The 23082-nt window shown below is 38.9% G+C and overlaps 2 protein-coding genes across 2 annotated transcripts in view; one reads left to right on the plus strand and one right to left on the minus strand.

Moving 5' to 3' along the window:
• TARBP1 (TAR (HIV-1) RNA binding protein 1) overlaps positions 1-17392 on the plus strand; it is a 37964-nt gene extending 20572 nt beyond the window's left edge. Inside the window, exons 17-30 of the mRNA XM_054195642.1 lie at positions 11-199; positions 3004-3203; positions 3338-3409; positions 4403-4523; positions 5936-6046; positions 6582-6731; positions 8628-8714; positions 9590-9786; positions 10846-10927; positions 12281-12452; positions 13229-13420; positions 14388-14512; positions 15698-15834; positions 17008-17392. Coding sequence (XP_054051617.1) covers positions 11-199; positions 3004-3203; positions 3338-3409; positions 4403-4523; positions 5936-6046; positions 6582-6731; positions 8628-8714; positions 9590-9786; positions 10846-10927; positions 12281-12452; positions 13229-13420; positions 14388-14512; positions 15698-15834; positions 17008-17170 — 1998 coding nt within the window. The 3' untranslated portion in view covers positions 17171-17392. The remainder of the gene's footprint in view (positions 1-10; positions 200-3003; positions 3204-3337; positions 3410-4402; positions 4524-5935; positions 6047-6581; positions 6732-8627; positions 8715-9589; positions 9787-10845; positions 10928-12280; positions 12453-13228; positions 13421-14387; positions 14513-15697; positions 15835-17007) is intronic.
• A 108-nt stretch (positions 17393-17500) lies between these two features.
• On the minus strand, positions 17501-20510 carry LOC128907166 (cytochrome c oxidase assembly factor 6 homolog). Its single transcript, XM_054195644.1, has 2 exons — positions 20195-20510; positions 17501-18469 (listed from the first exon to the last, which is right to left on the minus strand). The coding sequence occupies exons 1-2, from the start codon at positions 20336-20338 to the stop codon at positions 18374-18376; spliced, it is 240 nt and encodes a 79-aa protein (XP_054051619.1). The 5' UTR covers positions 20339-20510; the 3' UTR covers positions 17501-18373.
• Between the last annotated feature and the right edge of the window lie 2572 nt (positions 20511-23082).

A 23082-nucleotide genomic window follows, 5' to 3' on the forward strand; every position in this document is an offset into this window, starting at 1 on the left:
TCGTTTTCAGCTTCTGGACTCAGCGGAGTCTCTCTGCATAGAAGCATTTGATTTGGCTTGGAAAATTATTTCCTCTTTGAGCAACACGCAGCTAATATTTTGGTCCAATCTAAAAGCTTTTGTTCAGTTCATCTTTGATGCTGAGGTTCTAGCTGTTGCCGCAAGTGGAAAGGGTCAAGCATATGCCAAAATAAAAGAGGTCAGTTTAAGAATTCTTTTTTGGGAAGTGAACATATATTTTATCTGGATCTAAAACTGTATTTTACTTTGTATTTTCCCTTGAGCTGTTGTTGTGAATTTTTAATTTCCAAAAAGGTACTAGTTTGAGGGTGTTAAGACAAAAGATCTGAGAATCAGATTGATGATAAACAAATATATCGTTCTTGTAACACAGAAAATGCAAGGTACTATTTCTTTGATTTTTCAGACTGTTCAATATCTTCCACATTCAGCAGAACATGCTTTTTGGTCTTTAATTTATTTTCACATTATCCACTTCCTCTTGAATATTTTGGTCAGGATTTGCTGCCCAAACTGTCACAAACTATTAACGTTCTGGAAAAATTATGCCTTTTTCTAATAGTTTAGTCTTTATGAAAATACTTTCTGAAATGAAAAGTTAGAACCTTTCAAAGCTTTAATAGTTGCTATTGAATAAGCCAGCTGCTTCTTCAAAGGTGGTTTGTTTTTTTTTTCTGAGGTATAGAAAACATAAATCATAGTCACCTTAGAGTTCAATTTAATACTGCGTGGTAGAACAGTCTCCGTAGGTAAGCAGAAAAAGGCCCAGACATTCCAAAATGATTTTTTAAATAAAATACAGAAAAATGGACACTTCCTAGCAATTTAAAATTGCTGTGATATCTCCAAATTAGCCTTAAGTTTCTTAAATATAGTCCCATTTATTTTGTATTTATTCTTTTGAAAACTTTCTTCAAATGAATTACTGTCATCTGTTTTAAACAGTAGATAACACTTCGCATTTGTAGTCTTAATGTGGACCCTAGCCAAAATAAGATAGGTATGCAAAGGTGGTAAAATATCTCTTCAGTTCTAGGTATATCTGTTAGCTTTTTCTTTTAACAAACATCTGTAATGGATAATTGTACGCTCAGTGTTGTAGTAACTGATGAGCTGTATTTGTTTTTTTATTTTTCTTTGATCTTAAAATTTGTTTAAATTCTTAAAATTAACTGTCTTAACTTCAGCGTTAGTATTTCAAGCATTATATAAGGTGTATTTTGCCAATGTTGAGAGTCTTGAGTCTATGTGACAGCTATGCTGTTGTCTGCAGTGGGACATACCATGACAGCAGGCATCAAGGAGGTAATGAAGGTCTCCTATACTCAACAAAGGGCATCTGGTCGAGCCACCTTCGGCCCCTTCATAAGAAAATGAAGATAAAGTTCACAAGCAAGTGTCTACTTAGGTATATTCTTGTCCCACTCCTTGGCAGTCTCTGTTGCCATTGACCCCTTGTGGAATGGCTATATAGTTTTAGCTAAAGAGAAAGAACAAATAGAACTGCCTAATACTGATATGTCACAGAAGCATCATTTTAATTTTGTCCACCACAGTGCACTCTGTCTTTTTAATAATAGTTAGAAGGGGTGTAACAAAGGGGTATTATTCAACCAAAAAAGGGAATATTGCTATGGTAAAATCCAGAGAGGCTTCCACAGAGATGCCCAGAGCACAGTGTTCTTAAGCTTCATTTCTTCTGCTGCTTTTTTTCCTTTTTCTTTGTGACTTAGTCAAATGTTAGTTGTGCTAGAACTTAAATTTCTTAAATTTATTTTGTGTGTGCTGGACTTCTACTATATTAATGAAACAATTGAAAAACATTCCAGCATTTGTAGTAAATGTCATGCTGCTTCTCCTCAGGTGAAAAACAATAGTTCAATTTTGGAATTACTGGGAAAGCTACATTGCCTGTCTTGGCACTAAAAGAAAAATTTGAATTCTTTATGAAAAGACCAGAAGTTTCTAGGGTGGTTGTTTTTGGTTGGTTTGGGTTTTTTTCCAAAAAGTTTCTTCAGAGTGCATCCCAGTATGTCATTTAAGGCTCTTCATGAGCTTCTTGGTGCTTTAATCCTTAGCAATTCAGAAGAACTTTTTCTGTAAAAACAGAGTTACTGTCAAAGAATTTTTAATGCTATCAAAAGTATAACTTTGGAGCAGGGAAGAGAAGAAGCTTTGTCTTGTAAGAGCTGTCACACTACCTGGAAAACCATTCTCATGGACAGCTCAGGTTGATGTTGTCTAAAAAGGAATTTATAAATAATGCACCTGTTCATTCCGAGTCTCCCCATCTTCTCCGAAATGCTTGCAAATTTTTAGAAAAAAATTTTACTCTGTAACAGAAGTTTACTGTTGCACTTAGCCTAATGAAGGGAGTAGGAAAGGAAAATTTTGGCGGCATTTTTCTTGTTTTGTTTTACTATTTTCTTTTTGAAGTTCTAGAAAACTTTCATATATCTTAAACATGCCCTCCTCAAAAAAAAAAAAAAAAGGAAATGGTACAAAGACGTTTTTCCACTTTAACTCAAATATGAACTCACAACCTTCAACATGAATGTATCTTTATTAAAGAAGAAAATTAGTGAATTGGCTACCTATGGAAGAAATCTTGTTTATTGTTTAATTTTTTTTTTACATTGGTAAGGATTGATTAAAAACACCAGGTTTGTACTCCCTGAAGTAAGCCCAGGTTAATTTGTTCCAGTTATTGGGAGATTCATGTAAAGTATCTGGTATTATATCTGTTTAAGCAAAGACTAGGTCTGTCTTTTGTTAACATAACCACGTGCTGGGCCAATTGTTATCCATTCACCTGCCCATAGAATGAGGGAATTGTAAGTAGTTTGAAGACAGCATTAACCTGAGCGGATCTGGGATGCAGAAGTAAATCAGACCTGCTAAAATAGATATCACTGCAATATTATTCTAAGAATTCTAGCACTTCTGAAAACTAGATTTTGAATCTTTTCTTCTTCTTTTCAGATAATTTTCAAGCTCATAGATATGTCCGCTACAAAGACTGGAGTCTTCAATGTAGTCCTCAGTCATTGCTGTCGATCTTGGATATTGCCCACTCTTAAAGAGAGACGTGCCTTGACAAATGCTTTCTTAAGTGCTGGAAATTATTGTGAACTTATTACTGAGGCTTGTGTCTTTGGAACTGTATTTAGGAGAGATCAAAGGTATTAAAAAAAAAAAAATTCTTCATGATTATATTTGTTTGCACTTTTTCTTTTAAACTTCGAGATAATTATTGAAATAGTTTCGGTATGCTATTCTGCTAATCTTGTTGCTTTGTGATTTTTCATCTGTGAAGACTTACTCAGGATGTGAATGCCTTCATAGAAAATCTTGGAGAAAAATGTGCAGCAAATGTTGTTACAAAAAGGTAATGATTTTCATAGAATCATAGAATTTCCTAGGTTGGAAGGAACCTTTCAGATCATGGAGTGCAGCCATCAACCTAACTCTGACAAAAACCATCACTAAACCATATCTCTAAGCACTATGTCTACCCATCTTTTAAATACCTCCAGGGATGGTGCCTCAGCCACTTCCCTGGGCAGCCTGTTCCAATGCTTAGTAACCCTTTCAGTGTAAAAATTTTTCCTAATATCCAATCTAAACCTCCCCTGGTGCAACTTGAGGCCATTTCCTCTTGTCCTGTTGCCTGTTACCTGGGAGAAGAGACCAACCCCCACCTCTCTGCAATCTCCTTTCAGGTAGTTGTAGAGATGGATTATTTAAGAGTTTTCTTGTAGCTTCACTCCCACCTTTACACGGTGGAAGAAAGTCAGGCAGTCTAGCATAGGGATTTGGAAAGTGTTAGTAGTTGCTAAAACCTAAGTTTCTAAGAATCTATTACCACTTCTAGTTCAATACTCGTGGATTTTCTCCCAAGAGCTTCTTGGTTTCCAAATGTCTGGTTATTATAGTCTGTAGCTGTGGGATGTTTTGTTAGCTATGATGTTAATAATTCTACTCTTGGCATTAATTATTGCAGATGTCCCTGAGTAACTAATAGGAATCAAGTGGTGTTTTCACTAAAACTGTAAGCATAAATTAGTTGTTTTAAGATCACAGTTTACAAAAACTTTTTATGATAAGCTGTTTCTGTTGAAAATTATTTTAAACACTTAGATGCTGTTAAAGACCTGTAGATAGAAACAGGGGCAGGTTATCTGGAATTCAGTAGGTTTTTCATCAGCAATGATGAACAGACCTTAAAATTACGGTTCTGTATATTTGCATATTGTCTCACTACAGACAACTTGGTGGCTATATGTTCAAGATGATGTTTGGTGCTTTTTTATAATTTAGGAATTATCTTTATGTCTGAAGAAGTAGAGTTTGATTAATTTTTTTAATTAATATTTTACAGTACAAATCGAGATGATCACTACGTTCGTGTTTGTGCTATTAAATTTCTGTGCTTGTTGGATGGATCGAATACCTTGCATAAGACATTTATGGAAGACATTTTCATCAAACTACTTGATAAAGTAAACTTCATTTATCTTGGTATATAAATGTAATGTTAATACAAATCCAAAGTATTTACAGTTGACAGGATGTATTTACAGTTGCTTGTATAGCCTGCAGATTTGCCCAGTAATACACTTAATACACTTTTTTTTTTCATAGGAGACAGGAGTTGATGCATCCAAACTGAAATAGTAAAAAATGTCTTTCGGGTGTATTTATCTCTTTTTAGTGGATTTTCTAACTTCACGGAACATTATCCAAATTCTAACCGTTGTTCCATTAAGAATCTTCCTGCTGCATTTTGAAGCACCGCATTTCACTTTAACAATTGCAGACTACCTTTTGAATTGAGAGGCTGATGTCTCTTTGGAAGACCTAAATAAATAGGATTAATGGAAAAGGTTGGGGTCGGGTTTTCATTTATTTCATAGCTGTTTATGCATTGGTGCTAATGTAAAGTCAGTGGTAAGTTACTACAGCTGCTATTCTGATGTCACCCGTGCATTCTGGTACTTTAGAATTCTGCTTTTGTCTGAAGAAGAACAAGAAATGGTTGTTCCTTTATTAATTTCCTCCTGACAATTAATTACTGGAGAAAAATGAGTAATATTTGTGTTGTAAGATGGATCAAGTGGGAAAAGTGAGCTTTACATTTATTTCCTTCCTTGCTTAAATATGAAGCTTTAACATGTAATGATAAAGTGTATTTACATTTCAATATTAATATGGGACTTCAATCACCAAATTGTTTTATTTTTAGAAAGTTAAGGAAAGAGTTTTGGGTGTCAAGTATTTTGAATGACAAAACAGAGTACATAGGGATAGAATCTAAGCTATATGAAAACATGTATTTCAAATCTTTTTAAATCTGCATTTGTCTCATGTATTTTCTTTCATGTAAAACATCCTATTGCAGAATACCAATTTCTGTCTCAAAACTAGAGCTGTAGTTACAAGCTGATCTAATTGATATCATGACTAAACCCATTTTTTAAATGTAGACACTAAAATAGAAATGTTTTCATTTATATGCTCTTCACTTCGAATCTTTAGTTCTTATACAACTAAATGACAGCTTGAGTCTTCGTGTACCATTTTATGTACTGCTATTTAATTGTTCATATACAGTAGGTGCTGTAAATTCTTCAGCTTTCTGCTGTTTGAAGAGTCTTTAATACCTAATGGTTTTGTGCTGTTAACTAAAAATACTAAGTGGAATTGTATATTTTTTCAACTTTCTGAACTTCTCACAGACAAGCTTCAAAATTTAATTCTAAATAAATGAAATTAATATATTTTTTCCTAATTTTATATTTAATGCTGATATTAGCTGTGCTGTAGATGCTGCTTTCTCAGTACAGTAAAGTATATTTCCATGTATTCGATTTTAAAGGAAGAATATGTAATAAACCTTTTAATTTGCTTTTAGGATGAACTGGTATCCAGATCAAGAACACGCTATTATGCAAACTCTTTACAGCATAGAATTAAAAACCGGGTATGGCAGACTCTCTTAGTTCTTCTTCCGAAGCTTGACCAGGTATTGTTCTTCACTATGAATTCTTAAATACCTACTTGGAAGAATAACTTGGTGTTATGCAAACTGTGTATGTTAAATTACAGCAGACTATAAAAGGCATGTAATCTCTGTGGCAGGTACGAAAGTGTAGTTTTGTTCTTTCAGTCTGAAGTCATGGATTTATGATGCATTTCTAGAGGTCACTGAAAACTGATTCTTGAATCTGTGAATTATAGAAGATCTGTTTTTTCTGTTAAAGCTAGTTAAAACTCTGTACTGACTATCTGATTTAAAGCTTTTCATTTCATAAAAACATTGCTAGTTTATGAACACTCAGAAAATTGAGACATTTTAGTTTCGTGTAATGCTGCTTCATAATAAAATACTTGAAAAGTATAATTCAGAAATTAGATGGTTCTAAAATGTTTTCATGCGAGTTTTAAAAATATTTCTAGCATTATCATAAAGCTGAGAATGTTCTTTTATTTAGAATTTATTTCTTCATGGAAATAACCCTAACAATACACGAAACGAATATCTGATTTTGTTTTCTCAGAATTTTTTGCGTGGAATCCTCGACAAAGTTTTCCAGGCTGGATTTAGTAACAATCAGGCATCTGTGAAATACTTCATAGAATGGATTGTTATCTTGAGTCTACATAAATACCCCCAATTCCTTAATAAATTCTGGGATTGCTTTTGCTATGTAAGTAAGAACTTTGGCATTCGCTTGCAGGGTGATTTGTACAAAGAGGGTACAGTTTGTCTTCCCGTATGTTATTTTCTATGTATTCCTGTTTTCTTTTAGAAGCAGTGGGTTGTTGAGCAGATTAAATTAACGTGGAAGTGGGTGTGGACTATTGTCTGAGACATTTAGAAATTTGTGATAGAGAAGTTGCTGAAGACAAGTGAATTCTTCCAGATGAGACATTGCCTTTTATAATGTGCTACTCTGGGCAGAGTAGAGCTGGCACAGTGAGCCACAGTACTCTTTGCAGTCGCCAATGTAAGAGCTGTCAGGAACACACGGACGCTCCAGATTCTGAGTTTGGGAAGATACCGCGAAGTCACGTGCGGTTTCCACACCCAGCTTTTGTCTTCTGTGTCTCATTTGTCAGTGGGAACATGACTTGCGTAACACACATTCAATTTGCAGTTTTTAATAAGAACTTCTCTCACAGTGGTAATGTGGGTCCAAAACTGGAGGCAGGGTCTGAGTTGTGGTACCCACAAGTTGTGAAAGGGTTGACTGAGGAGAACTGACTTACTAGCATTTCCTTTTTATGTTTTGGGTGGTTCTTTAAGTAATTACCTGTAAGAGTTGACCTGTAGAAATAGTAAAATAGTAATTCTCTGTATCGATATCCTTGAATTTGTTAACTATGTACACTTGGGCTCAGAGAAAACATATGTACTTGCTTGTCCTACAATGTATAGGAGTGTATAGATGTGACTTGGAGTGGTGCCTCTGCTCAAGCTCACTGCTCATAGTAGTTAAATGCAGATGTCTTCTTGCTTATCAAATAGCCTAGTTGCTACTGTAGTTTTTTTGAAAGACAAACAGTAGGACAAGAAAGAAATAAAAAATTTGGAAAACTATATATATTCATTTTTTCCCCAAACCAGGCAGGTTTTTTAGTACTCCTCTGAGACAGCTTTGCTCGCTAGTGATGCGTGCTGTGATTTTGTTGTTTGTTTTTTTTAATTTTTAATTTTTTTTTGCACCGGGGAAGAAGTTCCTCTTTCAGTTTACAATTTATACTTTTTTTAAGTGCATAAAGATGGCTTGTCACGCCTGTCTGCACTGATGAAAAGTGCTGTAAGGGATGTAACGTTTTCCTATTTCAGAGTTCCTTCCAAGAGCTCAGGCAGTTGGAATTGCTGTCATTTAAGTAGATGATAATCTGTTGGATCAAAGCGATCTCATGCTGGTAGCAAATGTACCGAATCACAGAGGGCCCATTCAGACAAACAGAGCAAGCAGAAAACATGTGGATTTATGAAAAAGGAATACAGAGTGTATTTTCAGAGGCTATCCTAGAAGACAGTGACTCTGAAAAGGATTTTCAGAATCATACTGAAAAATAAGCTGAACTTGAGCGCTCAGTGCAGTGCTGTGGCAAAATGGATGAATAAGAACTATATGTGTAAACAGAAGTGGTGAATAGAAGTGTGGAAACTCATTTCTTCCAGTAGAGGACGTGGCTGAGGCTGATGGTAGGCTATTCATTCTGTGTCCAGTACCCACACTTGTGATGACATGGAAAAGTGTGAGCACTGAAAAAAATCCCCAAGGTTTTTATTGGGTTTAGAGTTTTTGGGGGCGGAGGGGCCATACAGTGAATTTGGGTTGAATTTTATCTCATTACAGTGCTGTATACTTCATTCTGATTGATGTGTTGGTAAAAAGCAAATAACATGTTAGGAAAAATGAAATCTTAATAGTATGAACTTTGTATTTTAGTAAATTTTGCTGTGGAAACACATAGTTTTTTTTAATAGTGTCGATGTTCTTGCATCTGCACAACATGCTGTGGTAACTTACAGGGTATAAAAACGTTTTACATCTGCATATTTCTTGATACATTCTCTTTTGCTTTAGGATGAAGAGAAGCTTAAAACGAGCATCTGCACATTTTTATCAGTGTTATCACACTTTGACATCGTTCTTCAAAATACCTCAGAGAAGGTAAGTTTGATTAAGTGTTCATTCTTTAATCAGTTGCAGTGTATATGGATTTCTGGAGTAAAAACCATTTTTGCAGTCTATTTTCAAAACCTTTTTAATACCTGCATTCTACTAAGGTACTCTTTGATATGGAAAACACTAACTCTTCCTGTCACCTCTGTTACATATTGGACTTATGAAAATTAGCTAAGTGGCAGATGTTCCGAATACATAGGGCCTGATTACCTGTGAGTTTTACTCCAGTTTTAACTAAACATGTGGATGCACCTGGGTTTGATATTCTTGCTGCTCTTGTTTCATCTGCATGAAATTGGGCAGAGAGAACCTGGAAAAAGGTGATCTTTCTATATAACAGCAGCACTCAGATATGGAGTTCTTTGGCAATAGATAGTCCATATTACATTTAGAATTATTATTTAGAATTCTCAATTTTTTTATTGAACTTTAAAGTAGAGAATGAAATACGATCAGATGTTACATTGGGTCAACTACTTCACATCTGTAGCAATCCAGGCATTTCTTTTACTTTTTTTTACTGTTTGCATACATTTGCAACATCAGCTTTCTAAGTGCTAGAAAATCAGAAGTTGATAGAAGTTTCCTTGTATGCAGAAACATAGTTTTTAAAGCAAATTGATAAAATTGCGAAACACAAGTGGAGATAGAGGTTGGTACCCTAGTGAGAAGGCAGAAAGGAAATTGAGACCATGTTCTGAAGCCTGTATTTGCACATATATGTACTGGTAAAGCTTTGGACTTTCTGAAAGACTGGTTTTTGAGGAAGACACTATTTCTTGAGCTGCTCTTGCTTTTCTAATTCTAAATGGTACGTTAAGACTTAAAAAAGTTTCTTTCATTTATGTTTTTGTTTTTAGAAGCCAGCTTTGAAGAAAGCCCTGATAGTTGTTCTACAGTGGTGTTTCAACCATAATTTCAGTGTTCGACTTTATGCATTAGTGGCCCTTAAAAAAATCTGGGGTATGTGCAAAATGTTGCATGTGGAAGAATTTGAAGCTCTGACACCAGTTATTGAATCTAGTCTTCAACAAGTGGAAAACATGCATGGCACAGGGTTAGTGACATTTTTCTGACTTACAGCTTGATATTATTCTTCAGATCCATTTGCAGCAAGTCTAATTTTCTGAAATAGCACATGATAATTTTTCTGGGTTTTTAGTGGGGGGTGTCTTTAAAAAGAAACCAAGACTTGAAAATTGAAACCTAATTATCAGCAAAGAAAATAAAGTGATAATTCAGTGTAGCATTAAAGTCTGAAAGCACCACAGGAAAAACTCAAGGCCTATTTGAACAGTGCTCATGGTTCAGGGGTGGGGTAAGAAAAGAGTGCCAGGAGTGCTTAATTTTCTTACCTGATGGGTTTTGAAGCAATACGAATCATTCTTCTGAACTTCTTGGTACCAGTAAATTCTCAAATATAAAATGTGAAATGTTTTCAGTGTTAATATTTGAAAAAACTTTTGTGGGAGAAAAATGGCTAGACACATTAATTTTGGGTGATGATTAAATGAGCTTTACAGAAATGCTTTTCTGCTTACTGATTTGGAAATACAACAGTTCAGTTAAATTTTGTACTATCTATGTGTTTGTATCTTTTTTTTTTCTTTTAGCCCTGTTCTTAGGAGTTATTTAAAATTATTTAGAATTTCTGACAGTGTTGTCAGCCAGCATAAGCTTGGGACTGCTGCTTTTCTCCTCCACCCCTGGATGAAAGTCACTGTTAAATCACCCATGTCAAGACATGGGATGGAAAAAAGCAGCAGAGGAGTCGTCTGCTTTTTTTTTTTTTCCTTTGTGACAGCTTAAAATTGTCACTGAACAGTAGGCTAGTATTCAGTTTCCTTCAGAGGCCTGTATGGGATCCCCCTTTCTTGTGAACCTTGCTTCTTTCGATAATAGAATTTGGAGACATGGTATGTCTCCGAACATAAATAAACTTATTTCCTGAGCACTGCTCTTTCTGTTTTTTTAAAATGGGTTCTTACTAATGTTAACGTATTAAAGTATATAGTAAATACAGTCAGGTTGCCTTATTCCAGTTCGACGATCAAAAAAAGAAAAATCCAGTATGTTGCCTTTTTTGTGCATCTTGCATTACTTTCTGCAATTGCAGGAATGCTAGAAGGAACTGGCAGCGAATCCAAGATCATTTCTTCTTTGCGACGTTTCATCCTGTTGAGGATTACAGTTTAGAGGCAAGTGTGAGACTCTTGCTGATCATGGTGTTTTTGTAGTTTTACAACTAGATTTTTATCTTTCTTTGTATGTCCTAATGCAGGATGAATAATGATCAACTATTATTCATTGAAAAGTCTGAAAAATTACTTCACCTAAATTGTGATGGATTTTAGACTAAGACTGCAGCTTAATTCTCTAATTAATACTGTGTTAAAAAACCTAGGTCAATTAGGAAGATGTATATGTGATGAATGTGCTCATTTGTGGAGGAGTTAATCAGGTTTTATATTTGTGTCTGGAAAAGTTACTTAATAACTGAAGAGCATCTACTTAATCGCATGTAGTTTGTTAGGATTATTGAAATATCTCCTGTTCTTAGAAGTGACTTGAGGTTGCTTAACTAAATTGTTGTTTAATATGAAAGGGGTACAGAAGATCTTTTTCAGCTGTCCTTTTTGCCATAGCTTAAATAACTGAGAGATGAATAAACACTGAGGGAAAGCAAGCAAAAATAAGGGTGCAGATAAAAATAAGAGATAGAGGAGCTAAGCTGAAAATAGACAATAAACATCAATGTGAAAAGGGATGCATGTGTTCTGGCACAAACAGTGCCATCTTTCAGAGGAGGAAGTATTTTTCTTTTTTTAACTGATGTTCTGTGAGATATTTTTGTGCACACTTAAACATGCTAGATATGACTTAGCAAAATTCAGAAGCAAAAATCCTGAACAAGGGGGTGGGGGGGAAAGCAATGCTAATACTTTTAAAGTATTCAGGGTGCGTTTTCACCTTCATCTTGAGGGTGCATTGGGATAAACAAAACATCTGGGGTTTAAACTCTTAATCTTATTCAGCCTTTCCCTTGGGGTGGGTGTTTGTTCCTCCTTGATAGATTGTGGTTAGCTGTATTGGTACTGCTGAGTTGGATTTTGCCACTAGATTTTAATGCTTTTGACTACATTCCTTTTGACATCAAATCAATTTGCATTCATTACTAGAAATTCATAAGGGCATCTGAAAACTCTTCAGTGTTACACATAAAACACTTTCATAAGGCCTCTGTGCTGAGAAGCATAGCAATAATTCTTTGGTATTCTAGAATTTCAGAACAGTAATCAATGCAGATCCTTAACAAAGGTCTAGTCAGAGAGAAAAGAGACTAGATTTATGAAAGTTTGGGATGGCACTATACATAGTGATGAATATTGAGAGATATATTAGTAACTTATGTCAAGTGCCAAGAAAAAAAAGTATTAAAATCATACAATACAAGATAAAATATGTGTCTGATAAAATTACCAGAGGTTAATTTATTATCTGTTTTGCTTGCTTTAGTAGTGTTCTGCTAATAACACTGTGTTACATTGCAGACAATATTTTACACTCTTCCCCGCCTTTCGGAACTTGCTGAAGATGAATGGATCTCAGTTGCTAAATTTGACAGATTCACTGATGTTCATTTGCCACCAACATTTCAGTGGTATCGTTCTCGAACAGAACTTTATGATCTGAAACCAAGTGACTGGTCTCAGCAAGACATGGGTAAAATACAGCTAATCTATATTAAATATAATTATTTGTATATAGTAGCTGTATATATCTGTCATAGTTTAACCCCAGCTGGCAAGAACCACGCAGCTGTTCACTCAATCCCCCCCAACTAGGGGAGGGAGAAGAGGGAGAAAAAGGAAAAAAAAAATAACCACAAGCTCTTATGGGTTGAGAGGTTGATATAAATACAGTTTAATAGGACAGTAACAGAAGAGGAAATAATAATAATGGTGAAAATATACAAAATAAGTGACGCAGTGCAGTTGCTCACCACATGATGATCAGTTGCCCAGCCCATCCTGAGCAGTGATGGCAGATTCCCACCCCCTGGGCAACCCCGATTTATATACTGAGCATGATGTGTATAGTATGAATATTCCTTTGGCCAGCTCGTCCTGTCTGTGCTCCCTCTCAGCTTCTATAGGAAGCTGAAAAAGCCCTTGTTTTAATATAAGCATTACTTAGCAACAACTAAACCAATATGTGCAATGGACATTCTTCTGATACTAAATCCAAAACACAGCAGCTACTAGGAAGAAAATTAACTTCTGAAACTTCTTTCAGCTGAAATCAGGACATCTGTGTTCAGTCTGACCTCTTATGTTATCCTGCTGAAGTACACGTGTATCTATGTGAGCAGAGTATGTGCCATAGAATAATAGTAGATGACTAATGGTGTCTACAGTATTACCACTTCGATAATCTTTACTGAAGGAGTAGTTTCACTACCACTTGCATAGCCGTATCACTAATACTTGTTTTTATAGGTTCAAATTCAGTTGAAACAGATAGCCAGACAGAATGGACGGATGTTCAGAAAAAGATAATACCCTGGAAGAACAGTACTCCTAGTTCAGACCTAGAAATGGTATTTCAGGATCGTGCTGCTAAACTCGGTAAATCAAACAGCAGACTGATTGTGGTGGCTTCGCTTATCGATAAACCTACCAATTTAGGAGGTAAGGTTGATTGCATATTTTTAAACTTTTATTTTATAATGTAGAGCCCACTTGGATAGTAAGAATGAATTTCATCTTACGTTGATAATTAGAAAATTATTTAAGTACTGCTCAGAGAAATAGATCGTTATCCTGGAAAAAGCCGGTAACCAAAAGAAACACTACCTGCTTCAGAAGAAGGCGTCTTCTAGAGTTATATTTTAAGAAAAATAAAAAAGTACTTGCACATAGCATGGATTAATTAAATAGAACTTTGCTGTAAATCGTGCTCAGTTTCTTACTGGTTTTTATATTGTTTGTTACAGCTGGGTTTTTCAACTGTGTATGCAGTTACAGGAAATAATTCACTTCTTTTTTTTATATAACAATTAAACCAAATCTTGTAGGCCAACTACTTTCTTGTGAACATTGAACAGGAAAGTGACTGTTTCTGATTAAGTACTCCTTCACAATATCATGCAAGTGGTGATACAATAAATCCTGCAAATACTTTATTGCATTGTGCTTGCTGTTGTCAGCAGTTTAAGTAACTGCAGTGAGACTGTTAATGAAAAATAAGCCCACAAGCTGGTGCTGTCTGCACTGTAATGCTGTAATGTGTCATTCTTTCGAGCCTTTCATTGAACAGATACTGAAATTAGAGCTTACGCATGTGTGCACGTGTCCATCCATTCCTGCCCAGGCTTTTACTTTGTGTAATTAGTATTGTAGAAGCACATTGTCAGACATAGCACTTTCCTAATTTTTGTCTTTCTGCTAAGTTAATAGAATATATATTTTTTTTGGTAAATTATATGGAGCAAGGTGTGACTTGGAACAGATTTAAGAAGCATCTGAAACTGATTAAAAATAGAGGACTGAAGTAACCATTTCTGTTTCGGATTCTTCATCCTTTGTCACTTGCTAAAGTATTCTGGCTTGGTGTTTATTTTCTACACAAGAATCACTTTAATTTTTCTGTTTGTAGGTTTATGTCGTACAAGTGAAATATTTGGGGCTTCTGCACTAGTTGTCGGCAGTCTTCATTACATACAGGATAAGCAGTTTCAGCATCTCAGTGTTTCTGCAGAGCAGTGGCTCCCCCTTGTTGAGGTGAATGGAAATATTTTAATAGCTAAAAAGTGTACTGTACATCTTCAGTTCATCAGATGCATAATTCCGAGTCTTACTTTTTTTCTTTTCAAAACGAACTTTTTATTTAACAGAAGCTCGTGCTGTCGTCTCTGAGACTTAATCTTCAGTATTTTGGAATAAGCTTTGGGTCAACCTCATAAAAAAGAATTTAAAAAATATTTTTAATGTCTTATTGCTGTGATAAACTGATGAAGTGTGCTGTCATTGTTAAGTCTTACTCTGTTTTATAGTGATGTGTTGGAATTTAATGTTTATTTATAAAAGTTGAACAACACTTGATTTATCTTGCTTGGTCCATTGCTTTTGGTAACTTCACGGGGCTAATCTTTGAGTTTGCCTGAAGCTAACTTGTGCCAAGCTTTTAGAATCTATTATCTAGCTTACAAAAATGAGGGCTTCAACCTGTGTGTTTAGTATGTGGTAGAAAATGTTTGTGATACTTGAAGAGCAAATTATTATAAAGATCAGCTTTAAATAATCTGAAAAATTCAGTGCAGATTTTCCATTTTTTTTCTTCAGAGTGTTTATTTTCAGCTTATAAAGATTTTTCTTCAGAACAAGATAGCTGTAGTGTGTTTTGCCTAGAACAGAATGATAATGGACACGTGCTGTCGTTCCTTATCTCTGTACAGAAGTGTACTGATGGTAGAGTTTCTGTTGCATGAAGAAACTGGCATTTAATACAAAATAAGCAGTTTAGAAAGTGGAATGAAGACAACCAAGAAATTCTTCACTGCAAGCTATCACAGGTTGTAATGCAGGCATGTCAGGCAACTCAGCTTCAGTACTGGCTGTTGTATTGTTTTGGGAAGGGATTCCTGGTTAAATAAAAACTGTGCACCTTGTCCCTGTGCAAGAGTGATGCTTTTGCATTCAGATGTAAGATTTGCAGCTGTCAGAAGCATAGAAAAGCCTTTCTTCATTATATTAATGGAGTACATTTTTGTGGCATTAACTTAACTTTTTGTGCTATTGCTGAAGAGCTTTTAAAATGGTAAACTAAGTATATGGACAGAGTCTTCGGGGATAGAAATAGGTCATCTTAAAAACTGTCAAGGTAAATTGATTTTTACAGTAACTTCAGAAGTTTTCAAGTGGCAGTATTAAAATATTTGTATATTTCTCTCTACTTTTGATGGACAGGTGAAACCTTCTCAGCTTGTTGATTATTTACAGCAGAAAAAAACGGAAGGCTACACTATTATTGGTGTGGAGCAGACAGCTAAAAGTTTTGATCTTACAGAATACTGCTTCCCAGAGAAGTCACTATTATTGCTGGGGTAAGAACACACTTTTTTGTAAATCTGCCTCTTGCAGTCCATCGCTTGTACTTGTCAGAGTTTGGTCATATGAAACCCAGGTCACGCTGATAAAGGTGGATTGAGAATGGGAAGTGATTAGGGAAACAGCAGAGGTTGGGTTTGTGTGCTAAGGAGTGGGAGGTATTAATACCTACTGAACGATCCTTCTCCTCATACTTTATAACCTGTCCACACACTATAACATATTTTTTTTTAATGGGTGGAGGTAGCAAAAGCACGGATTAGAGTTTTCCAGGTGTGACAGAGATCCCATCTGTTCACTTTAGCAGTATGGGGCCCTGTACAGACAGGCTGCAGCGAGCTCAGGAAGGAGGGCTGCCTGTCTGTACTTGCTTAACTTGGTGAGGAGGACTGGAGCAGAGTGGCACTGTGCATAGCTGGGAGATGCTTTAAAAATTAAAGACGAGGCACAGGACAAAGTAACAAGTTTTTGCAATACAAGAATAGGCTGGGAGGACTTTGAAGAAAAGCAATAATCAGTTCCTATAAGCAGACAAGCCTCAGATATGACAAAGGGGGGGCTTTCCTCAAGAAATCTAGAGGAAAGTGCCTACAAGACAGAAAGCTGCTGGAATTGCAGGGCTGCTGAGTGAGACCAGGAGGAAGGGGCTGTCTATCCTTCTAGGACAAAGTGTTTTTCAAACCTTTTTATATGTAGTGTGTCCTCAGAATGTAGTTCTCGTAATCACTTTGTTCTCTTCTAATTAAAAGCATAGTTTTAATTACTGATAAACTTTGGTATCTTCTGGTGTGCTCATTCTGAAGAAACATTTCCAGTTCAAGGCTTTGATCAGTCTTGACATTCCCTCATACCAAGACCTCACTGAATGTAAAGTGGGCAGCAGCTGTTGTGCCAGGAGCTTCATGCCCTGGTCATTTCATCTATAGCTGTTTTGTTTTGCTATATGTGGATAGCTTCAAAATAAAGGCAGAGAGGGACTCCTTATGTTGGTCGTTCAGCTATTGCTGGACCAGTGAATTAAAGATGAAGTGCTCTACCAGTTTTTCTAAATCAAAGCTCAGTCAGGTCTCCCATGTTTTCTTTGTATTACTGCTTTAAAAAAAAATAATTTCTGCTTTCTAGAACACCTGTCGTTTCTCAGATATAAGTTACTGTTTCTTCTTTACTAGAAATGAACATGAAGGAATCCCAGCAAACCTGATTCACCACCTGGATGTCTGTGTGGAAATTCCTCAGCAGGGTATTATTCGATCACTCAACGTCCATGTAAGTGGAGCTCTGCTGATTTGGGAGTACACAAGGCAACAAGTGATCAAGCAAAAACAAAAATAATGCCAAGAGTTTCGTGCCTTATAGTACAGCTGGGTGACTTCCTATGGTGCTACAATATGAAATTCTGAATAGATGAGATACAAACTCAGGGTGAAGGAGGATTCTTAAGTTTTGCATGTCTTGCTCTCTTGTAGTTCAGACTGATTTTTAAATGCCTTTATTAATACTTGTACCTCCTTAAATAAAAGTGTTGCATTGGAAATAAATACTATTTATATTGTATGTGGTGTGGGTGATTTTTCTACTATTAGAACATCAGCATAGTACCAATCCCAACCTTAAAACATGGGCATTTTACTGCAGTTACTTTGACCGTGACGACCACACTTGAAATTGAAGTGGTGCCTTCCTACAAGCACAATCAAAACTTACTGTAGCCAAAGTATTTGATGCCTGCAGTATCTACATATACCAGATTATTTAATTTTTGCAAGGTAAATTCACTTAAGTTATTGCATTAAAGGCTGCCCCTGTTTAAATGTCTCCCATGGTCAAGTTTACTAATCCTGCTGTAAACAGTCTGTATCTTTAAATGGAGCTGCATCAGTAAGGTAATCAAAACCACGAAATCATACAAAAGTCCATAATGTGAGAATCATAATAAATAACTGCCCTACTTCTAATGACAATACTGCTTGAAAACCAACTGTTATGGCTAATGTAAAAATTCCTATTGCTTATAAAAAATTAGCATACTCAAAATATGTAAAATACATATTGTATGCACAGGATGCATTAGGTCATCTACTGCCTGTTGTTTTCTAAACTGATGTCTGACTTAACTGATATTTGTTGTTTACGTTACACCACCATCTCCTTTTGACAAGGAGGGGAAGGTAGAATGAATTTTTTTTTAAATGGAAGAGCTGGTTCACTTATTGAAAAACAATTTTATTATTCTTTTGAATTATGTATATTACACTATTAAATAATCATTTATTCTGGTGAAACAATTTGACTAATTATGCATTCAAAACCTTAGATTTGTGAACAGCCCTGCACCATATTTCTTCGACTTAGGAAAAGGCTGTCCGTGCCCATCTTTTTTGAGCAGGCACATGAGACCTTGCAACAAGAACAGCAGCCCGCATTTCAGGGAGACGGTCAGGTTACCAGTTCTTGAGCCCAAGCAGCTTCTGTCGCTTTCCCATGCTTCTTCCTTCCATAGTTGTTCTCACTAGATTTATTTTGAAAGCAGACTAGCTAAGACTTTCCAGCAGCTTCTGGAGGATGATAGCCTTCTGTTTCGAGCTTTTTTTTGTATTTTAAAAAGTCTCTTCTTTTGTCAAAATATTTAACCTGTTTAAAAAGAGAAAAGATATTCTTTAGAAGAAATTAGCAGAGGAAAGCGCTTTGTGCATCACAAGACGACTAAGGAATAAACACTGGACTTAAGAAGGATTTTAACTTAATCCACTAGTTAGGACTTTTTGCTCTCTTGAAGCAGAAGAATAAAGGGTGGAGTGGGTTTGGGTCTTTTTTACCATCCTGAAAGTTAACTTGTTTCCTGTCATAACCACTCCATTACTTCCATGGACATCTAATAAAAGTAGTCTATTGCTTTGCTATTTTCACTGCTATGAACCAAGATTATTTGTAATACAAAGATAAGTCCAGCAGCTTTTCTATGGTATTACAGACTGCGTGACCTCTGCATGTGTTGCATAGAGCTACCAATGCATACGGTGCAAAGCACTGGCAGATGAAACCACCATCACTAGAGATGACATAAGACAGAACTGCAGTGCTCAAAGTGCAAGTCAGTACAGCAACTGTGAATGTACCCGTTGTTTTAACTGACTTCAGCCTACTAGTTCCAACAGGAACTGTTCAGCCCCTCACACACTGCTGTTACTAAAAGGCAATGCCTATTAAAAAAATTAAGACTTGCAGCTTGACCATAGGAAACTAAAAAGCACAAATGAATGAGTTACATGTAGGCTGATGGTTTACTCTGAAATTGTACTGCATGAAGAAGGGTATTCTTACGCACAACAAGGTATCAGATGCCAGTCATGTCATGCCATGCCACTGTAAGCCCTGTGTGTCACCTCCCTTCCATACTGGCCTTCCTTCTTTGATAACAGTAATTTCTGTGACTTCTAAAAGCTTCCAAAAAAAAAAAAAGCTTTTTTAAATTAAACAATAAGCCTGTACACTTGTATAATTGTGTATTTATCTGAAAGTTTGAGATCGTATTTTCTTTTCCTTTTATTCTATATACTTTATACTACTGTCCATAGTTCCTGGGCCAGCCAGTGGTCTGCTCAGGACTTTCAATTCCCTGGCAAGACCAAAAGTGTGCAAACCACGTTATGTGTAACAAGGGTGCTGTGTTATCAGGGAGAAAGACTGCACACGTTCTGCAATCACAGAATGGTTAGAGTTGGAAGGGACCTGTCCTGGGCAGGGACACCAATCACAGAAGCAGGAGCTGCATCATTAACAATGTAAATGTAAGGAGTGGGTCCAGCGGGGGGCCACAAAGATGATCAGAGGGCTGGAGCACCTCTCCTGTGAGGACAGTCTGAGAGAGTTGCGGTTGTTCAGCCTGGAAAAGAGAAGGCGCCGGGGAGACCTTATAGCAGCTTCCCAGTCCCTAAAGGGGGCCTACAGGAGAGATGGGGAGGGACTTCTTACAAGAGCACGTAGTGATAGGATGAGGGGTAATGGCTTCAAACTGGAAGAGGGTAGACTTAGATTAGATATTAGGAAGAAATCTTTACTGTGAGGGTGGTGAGGCACTGGAACAGGTTGCCCAGGGAAGCTGTGGGTGCCCCATCCCTGGAAGTGTTCAAGGCCAGGCTGGATGGGGCTTTGAGCAGCCTGGTCTAGTGGGAGGTGTCCCTGCCCAGGGCAGGGGGGGTGGAACTGGGTGATCTTTAAAGTCCCTTCCAACTCGAACCATTCTACGATTCTATGGCTTGTCGCTGCTGCTGCCCAGGCGCACAGAAACGCTTGGTCCTTCTATCAGGAGCCGGGTCAGGCCGGGGGACGCGTCGGGAGCGGCGGCTGCTCACCCACCCACTGCTGGGGACAGCGGGACTCGAAGGACCGCCGCAGCTTCTCGCATTTGGAGGCGTCGTCGGCGTGCCTGTCCAAGCACTGCCAGAACTCGTCCCGGGCCCCCCAGCAGGCCTTCCTCTCCTCCATCGTTGGCGCCGACATCTTCGCTACCGACCTGGACCTGCCGACGGTGGGTTCTTCCGCAAGCGGGGCCCGACGGCAGCGGTCCCAAGGCGGCGGGGGAAGCTCAGGGGAGGGGAGGCCGCGGGCCCCGCACAGCGCTCACCCGCCCGGCCCAGCGAAGGTCACGCTCCCGGAAGCGGTACCGGGCGGCAGAGGGGCGGGGCGGGACCTTACCCAGTGCGCAGGCGCGGCCCCGGCGGCGCGGGGTGAGATTGGCGGGCGGGACGGTTGTCCCGGCCCCCCTCCTCCCTTCCCCCCGGCCGCGCGCGAGCGCTGGTTGCCATAGGGACGGAGCAGCCGGTGCTCCCCGGGGGCCTGGTCGGGCCGGGGATCCCCAAACCCGCCAGTAGCGGTTCCGTCCCCAGCGGTTCCCCAACGCAGGCCCTTCCCGGGTGCCTTCCCCCGAGGAGGGCGAGCCGTGGGTCCGCCAAAGGCGCGTTGAAAAGCCCGGCGACGCTTGGTTTCGCTGGCTTGCAGGCAGTTGTGAGCGCCTGGTAAAAACCGGTTTGTCGTGACGGACTCTGTTGCTAAGTGAAGCTGGTGGTAAAAGCAAGGAAGAAGAACTGGTTTACTCCAGCGCAAAAAAAAAAAAAAAAAAAAAAAAAAACAAAAAACAAAACCAAACATGGTAAGGGTGATAAAAATAATACCAGAAGACTGGAAGCCGGCTGAGTGGGCACCCGGTGAGCTCAGCCCAGCAACAACATGAGGCACGAAGCTGCTGCCTGCAGTGCTGGTTAAAAAGCATCCAGGAGCAAACTCTGTTTAATTATTTTATTTGGGAGTTGGCAGCGTTTCCTTGTGGCAGTCAGTCCCTGTAGCCAAGGAATTGATAGTCTTCCACGTTGTCCACCTGGAAATGTGGAGCGGTTTTGGAGCTGTGGTGCATGTTTCCATAGTAACACACTGCAGTTTTGGGAACGGTGACGTTTTGGCAGCAGGGAAGAGCCTAACTCTGCAAGGTGCTGAGCCCCTGGCAGCTCCCTTGCCAGCAGCTTTACCAGGAGCTTGTCTTGAAGACAACTTCTTAACCCAGGTAATAGCCCCACCAGAGGGGATGCAATACTGAACCTGGTGATCACCAATGCAAGTGAGCTAATTGGTGACTGAAAGATTGGAGGCAGCCTGGGCTACAGTGGTCATGCACGGGTGGAGTTCACAGCCCTGAGAGCTATGGGCCAGGCGAAGAGTAAAGTCAGGACCCTGAATTTTAGGAAAGCAAAACTTCAACCGTTCAAGTAGTTAGTCAATAGTACCTCCTGGGAAACTGCCTTCATGGGCAAAGGAGCAGGACAGAGCTGGCAGATCTTTAAGGATGCTTTCCATAGAGTGCAAGAGCTCTCACTCCCCAGGTGTAAGAAATCAGGAAAGGAAGGCTGAGTCAAGACCTGCTGGTCAAGTTAAAGGGCAGAAAGAGATGCACAGGCAGTGGAAGCAGGGATGGGATTCCTGGGAAGAGTACCCCCTGATAAACCAGACTGGCAAACTGGTAACAAGGGATGAGGAGAAGGCTGAGGTACTTGACAACTTTTTTGCCCCAGTGTTCACTGGCAACCTCTTTTCCCACACCTCTGGAGTGGATCGACTGCAAGGCAGGGGGGACTGGGGGAGCAAAGTCCTTCCCATTGCAAGAGAAGATCAGGTTCGTGACCACCTGAGGAACCCGAACATACAGAAGTCTGTGGGACCTGATGGATGCATCCCAGAGTCCTGAGGAAGTTGGCTGAATGTAGTTGCCAAGCCACTTTCCATGATATTTGAAAAATCATGTCAGTCAGGTGAAGTCCCTGGTGACTGGAAAAGGTGAAACATTGTACCCATTTTTAAAAAGGGTAGAAAGGAGGATCCTGGCAATATCAGAGGCCTGTCAGCCTCACCTTTGTGCCTGGGAAGGTCATGGAACAGATCCTCCTAGAAGTTATGCTAAGCCACATGGAAGACAGGGAGGTGATTTGAGACAGCCAGCGTGGCTTCACCAGCGGCAAGTCCTGCCTGACCAACCTCTTGGCCTTCTATGATAGAGTGACTACATCAGTGCACAAGGGAAAAGCTACAGGTGTTGTCTATCTGGGCTTCTGTAAGGCCTTGGACATGGCTCCCCACAACTTCCTTCTCTCTAAATTGGAGAGATACAGATTTGATGGGTGGACTGTTCAGTGCATGAGGAATTGGTTGGATGACCACATCCAGAGGTAGTGGTCTACAGCTCAATGTCCAGATGGGGATCAGTGATGAGTGGTGCCCCTCAGGGGTCCGTACTGGGACCAGCACTGTTTAATATCTTTATCAATGACATAGACAGTGGGATGGAGTGCACCCGCAGCAAGTTTGCAGACAACAGTGAGCTGAGTGGTGCGATTGACACACCCAAGGAACGGGATGCCATCCAGGGGGACCTGGACAGGCTCAAGAACTGGGCCCATGTTAACCTCATGAGGTTCAAAAGGGTCCTGCACCTGGGTCAGGGCAATCCCCGGTATCAATATAGGCTGGGAGATAAAGAGATTGAGAGCAGCCCTGCTGAGGAGGAGTTGGGGGTACTGGTGGATGTAAAGCTGGACATGAGCCAGGAATGTGCACTTGCAGCCCAGAAAGCCAACCGTATCCTGGGCTGGATCAAAAGAATCTTGGCCAGCAGGTTGAGGGAGGTGGTTCCGCTCCTCTATTCCACTCTCGTGAGACCTCACTTGGAGTACTGCGTTCAGACTGGAGCTTTCAGCCCA

The sequence above is a fragment of the Rissa tridactyla genome, chromosome 3 (genome assembly GCF_028500815.1).
Source record: "Rissa tridactyla isolate bRisTri1 chromosome 3, bRisTri1.patW.cur.20221130, whole genome shotgun sequence".
NCBI classification, from domain to species: domain Eukaryota; kingdom Metazoa; phylum Chordata; class Aves; order Charadriiformes; family Laridae; genus Rissa; species Rissa tridactyla.

What these genes read in the sequence shown, in the direction of transcription:
- LOC128907166 (XM_054195644.1), bottom strand. Translation starts at nt 20,338, where the DNA reads ATGTCGGCGCCAACGATGGAGGAGAGGAAGGCCTGCTGGGGGGCCCGG. An exon ending in CCCGCTGTCCCCAGCAGTGG is followed by an intron (nt 18,470 to 20,194) that starts GTGGGTGAGCAG and finishes CTTTTTAAACAG; the next exon opens with GTTAAATATTTTGACAAAAG.